General features: G+C 54.9%; 1 protein-coding gene across 1 annotated transcript in view; it reads left to right on the top strand.

The window, feature by feature from the left end:
• Positions 1–5,180, top strand: part of ALPL (alkaline phosphatase, liver/bone/kidney) — a 19,022-nt gene that overhangs the window by 3,179 nt on the left and 10,663 nt on the right. The window contains exons 3-5 of the mRNA XM_018574334.1: positions 136–310; positions 1,664–1,839; positions 3,612–3,755. Coding sequence (XP_018429836.1) covers positions 136–310; positions 1,664–1,839; positions 3,612–3,755 — 495 coding nt within the window. The remainder of the gene's footprint in view (positions 1–135; positions 311–1,663; positions 1,840–3,611; positions 3,756–5,180) is intronic.

Genomic DNA, 5,180 nt, shown 5'->3' with positions numbered 1-5,180 from the left:
AGTCAGACCATGGCCTCCCCCTCTACCTGAAAGACACCTTGAAGAAAGGTTCTCCATAAAGCAAAGTATTGCCAGCAGACATGGCAATGGTATGAAGACAATAGGCGACTAAACCTGTCTCCCTCTCTCCTGCAGACTTATAACACCAACGCCCAGGTTGCCGACAGCGCCGGCACCGCCACAGCCTACTTGTGTGGAGTGAAGGCCAACGAGGGGACAGTTGGGGTGAACGCAGCATCGGTGCGGGGTCAGTGCAACACCACCAGGGGCAATGAGGTGGACTCCATCTTGAAGTGGGCCAAAGAGGCAGGTGAGTGGCAGACCCATCACTGAGGGCAGAGGACTCCTCCCCCTGTCAGTGTTGTAGCTTGGCGTACCCTTCCCCCGATGACAACCCTTCGAGCAGGAAATAAACCTCTTCAGTTTGATGAGAAGTTATTTAAATCAATGCCAAGTCAGCACCGAGTCCAACTGTCCAAACAAAACACAAGTGCGGGCACGAGTACCCGCCTCAGATCAATGAGCACCCGCCTCACATCAATGAGCACCCGCCATCACATCAATGAGCCCCCGCCATCACATCAATGAGCCCCCGCCATCACATCAATGAGCCCCCGCCATCACATCAATGAGCCCCCGCCATCACATCAATGAGCCCCCGCCATCACATCAATGAGCCCCCGCCATCACATCAATGAGCCCCCGCCATCACATCAATGAGCCCCCGCCATCACATCAATGAGCCCCCGCCATCACATCAATGAGCCCCCGCCATCACATCAATGAGCCCCCGCCATCACATCAATGAGCCCCCGCCATCACATCAATGAGCCCCCGCCATCACATCAATGAGCCCCCGCCATCACATCAATGAGCCCCCGCCATCACATCAATGAGCCCCCGCCATCACATCAATGAGCCCCCGCCATCACATCAATGAGCCCCCGCCATCACATCAATGAGCCCCCGCCATCACATCAATGAGCCCCCGCCATCACATCAATGAGCCCCCGCCATCACATCAATGAGCCCCCGCCATCACATCAATGAGCCCCCGCCATCACATCAATGAGCCCCCGCCATCACATCAATGAGCCCCCGCCATCACATCAATGAGCCCCCGCCATCACATCAATGAGCCCCCGCCATCACATCAATGAGCCCCCGCCATCACATCAATGAGCCCCCGCCATCACATCAATGAGCCCCCGCCATCACATCAATGAGCCCCCGCCATCACATCAATGAGCCCCCGCCATCACATCAATGAGCCCCCGCCATCACATCAATGAGCCCCCGCCATCACATCAATGAGCCCCCGCCATCACATCAATGAGCCCCCGCCATCACATCAATGAGCCCCCGCCATCACATCAATGAGCCCCCGCCATCACATCAATGAGCCCCCGCCATCACATCAATGAGCCCCCGCCATCACATCAATGAGTACCCGCCTCACACCAATGAGCACCCGCCTCACATCAATGAGCACATGTAGCCGTGGACAAACATTTCCTGCTAAAGATTTCCATCCCTCCCCCTCCCCCCTCCTATGCTCTGGAAACCAATGTACGTCTATCGGCCGGCGTTGCGCAACCCATCAAACCACCCTCGGGGAGTATGGTGATGTTCCATAGATTCTCACACTTCTATACAATTCCAGGGAAATCCGTTGGCGTAGTGACCACCACCCGGGTGAACCACGCAACCCCCAGCGCCGCCTACGCCCACTGCGTTAACAGAGACTGGTTTTCGGATAATGAGATGCCCAAAGAAGCGGTAGAGGAGGGGTGCAGAGACATCGCCTGGCAGCTCATATACAACGTTCCCGATATAGAGGTAAGACCGCACGGCCGGTGGCCCAGAGGAGACCTTGGGACCGCTGAGGACCCTCATGAAGGGCATCATTTCTGCTCCCTACAGGGGTCAGAGGTTTCCAGTACACCAGATACCACTGCCGATCATCTCCATCCTCTACACCATAGCATCACCAGAAGCTCCACCACCCCAAAATGACCAACTGATCAGAGAGTTAAATAGTTGCAGATAAGAGTTGCTCAATCCTGGCAGCAATTCCAATGGGCTTTGCCATTGGTCGTCCACTCGTGATGAAGTCCATCAATGATGAAACCCATTGGGTGAGGCCACAGCACAGTGACGTCATTACGCATTGGGACACGCGCATTGGAAGGGAGTGTGGTGCGTCACTCCCTTCAAAGGACGAAGCGTCTTATCCCTCGTGTTGGCCGAGCTCTAGAGCATGGGAAGGGAGTGTGGTGCGTCACTCCCTTCATAGGACGAAGCGTCTTATCCCTCGTGTTGGCCGAGCTCTAGAGCATGGGAAGGGAGTGTGGTGTGTCACTCCCTTCATAGGACGAAGCGTCTTATCCCTCGTGTTGGCCGAGCTCTAGAGCATGGGAAGGGAGTGTGGTGCGTCACTCCCTTCATAGGACGAAGCGTCTCATCCCTCGTGTTGGCAGAGCTCTAGACCATGGGAAGGGAGTGTGGTGCGTCACTCCCTTCATAGGACGAAGCGTCTCATCCCTCGTGTTGGCCGAGCTCTAGACCGTTGGAAGGGATTCTGGCGATTTAATGAAAGTTTGGTGCCGTGGCGGCTTCCCCTTCTCCTGCTTTCTCTGATGCGTTGTTGGCGCCGGTCCTGGTAACCCCCTGGGAGGGTCATTTCAGGCTCATTGCTGCGCTCGTCTGCACCTTGGACTGTGGAAACCATTGATTGCATTACACACACATGGGATTTAGAGGAGGAGATCACATGCTTTTTATACTGGAGGGGGCGGGACTTGATGGTCACACATGATACAGTGTTGGTGGATCTACTATTAGCACTGTTGGCGCAGAGGAGCTAACACTTTATTAAAGGAGAACTATGACACGAGTGATTTCCACTCCCCTCATAGTTCTAAGCCGACCTGTGACAATGAGACTGTCACAGGTCGGCTCAGTAGATCGGGAACACATACCGGCGCTCGCTCACTTCTCGATCCTGTCACGGCTCTCTGCCGTGACAGGGGGGAGGGGCTGGATTCCCCCCTCCCTGCTCCGATCCTTCAGCGCTGACTGGCGGAACGGACGGGGGAGGGGGCGGGTACAGCTGGCTCTGCCTCTAGATAGGCGGAGCCAGCAGGCACTCACGCGGCTGGGCGGATCCCGTCATCCAAGTCGGGATCCGCTCCAGGTGCGGCGTCTCAGTATACCGCGAGCTGTAGCTTAGGGTGACGGGAGGACGCTAGTTGGTGTCCTCCCGTTACCCCAAGGAGAACTATGGGGAAAAACACTGACCTCGTAGTTCTCCTTTAAGTGTGGGAGACAGCTGGGCACTGGTTTCCACAATTCCCTCACAGAACATCTCATTGGTGGCATTCGGTGCTGGTCACCGTCTTCCCGGGATCACTGACCTGCAGGAGATCTAATGAAGAATAAAAACAAGACCCGTGGGATTTGTCACTTACGTTTTTGGAAGCCGCGGAACGGAACCAGAGCTGGAAGAGGGCGATCTTCGCTGGAAGAGGAAACAAACAAACATTCGGTTAGATCTCCGGGAAGGGCGGCGACCGTGCCAGATCAGCACTAACGTTTCACCTCTCTTCTAGGTCATCATGGGAGGGGGAAGAAAATACATGTTTCCTAAAAATACCCCCGACGTGGAGTACCCCAAGGAGGAGAAGGCCAACGGGACCAGGCTGGATGGATTAAACCTGACGAAGATCTGGCTGGAGAAGAAGCCACCTACGAAGGTGAGATATGAAGCCCACCTCTGACCTCCTGTGAGATGAAACATGGACCTTGCTGCAGGAGGTCACCGAGGGGGTCATAGCACAGAGTTTCCGGGGACCCCCTTCTACTAAAACTTTCCACTAAAAATGTTCTTTGCTAGTTTTTAAAAGCAAAACTCCCCCCAGCGTGTCTTATACAAGGACTGTGTTCCTCCTAGCCAAGTTCTTACCAGTCTCATAGACCGCAGAGAGATTTGCTTGGTCTGGTCCACACTCCATCTTGTCGTCGGCCCCTCTGATCATCTTCAGCCCTGCAGACAATATAGGAGGAGGAGAGGTTGGTCTCGTGTGGTGGGAGAATTACATCGCTGTGTGGCCTTTAAACACGGTCCTCCAGCCAGAGAACACCCCGTACCCAGCAGGTTGCCAGAGGAATCCCTGCAAGCCACAAGCCCATTCTCCATGCTGCGGATATGGAAAATCCTCATACTTCCCGTAATCCCGATCCTGCGAGCTGGAAAACCCACGTTACGAGTACTTCATAAACTGGAAGGAACCCTTCTGGTCAGTTCGGCAGAGACAACAGAAGCCCAACACACCGAGGTTTAGCCATAGAGTTAAAGGAGAACTACGAGGGGGGGGAGGGGCTTTTCACTCCCCTCATAGTTCTAGCCGACGTGTGACAATGAGACTGTCACAGGTCGGCTCAGTAGATCGGGAGGTGAGCGAACACATACCGGCGCTCGCTCAACTCTCGATCCGGTCACAGTTCTCTGCCGTGACAGGGGGAGGGCTGGATTCCCCCCTCCCCGACCCGCCAGCGCTGACTGGCAGGGGAGGGGGCGGGTACAGCCTCTAGATAGGCGGAGCCAGCTGTCACTCACGCAGCTCGGCGGATCCAGACCTAATTGTCGGGATCTGCTTCAGCTGCGGCGTCTCAGTATACCGCGTGCTACAGCTCCCTATATACTGAGCCTAGGGTGACGGGAGGACGCTAGTTTGTGTCTTCCCCTGAGGAGAACTATGGGGGAAAGTCCTGACCTCGTACTTCTCCTTTAAATCCGAACCCTAAGGATGAGTTCAGGTCATGCAATCTGTAAGTCCCCATCACGTGTCTCCATGCCTCCAAAGACAAGTTTTTGTATTAGAGCACGTGTGTCAAACTCAAGGCCCAGGGGCCGAATCCGGCCCACCGGGCCACATCCTAGGACTTCTACTCTCAGATCTCGGTATGAAGTGACAATGGGACGCAGAGGCAATGGTGATGAAGATACATTGATATGGTCTTACAGATACCTCTGAGGGCGACCATAATGCTGATGCGGCCCACCATGGAGTTGAGTTTGACACCCCCTGTATTAGAGCCACAGAGGACCACTTAGACTGCAGAATGGCAGCTAGGTGTGAATGGGCATCAAAAGATGTAAAAGGATTACTGTGCAATGG

The sequence above is a fragment of the Nanorana parkeri genome, unplaced genomic scaffold, assembly GCF_000935625.1.
Source record: "Nanorana parkeri isolate BGI_ZX_2015 unplaced genomic scaffold, ASM93562v1 scaffold2889, whole genome shotgun sequence".
Classification (NCBI taxonomy): domain Eukaryota; kingdom Metazoa; phylum Chordata; class Amphibia; order Anura; family Dicroglossidae; genus Nanorana; species Nanorana parkeri.
Note: the sequence above shows the minus strand (reverse complement) of the source record. Positions and strands in the feature narration are given on the sequence as shown.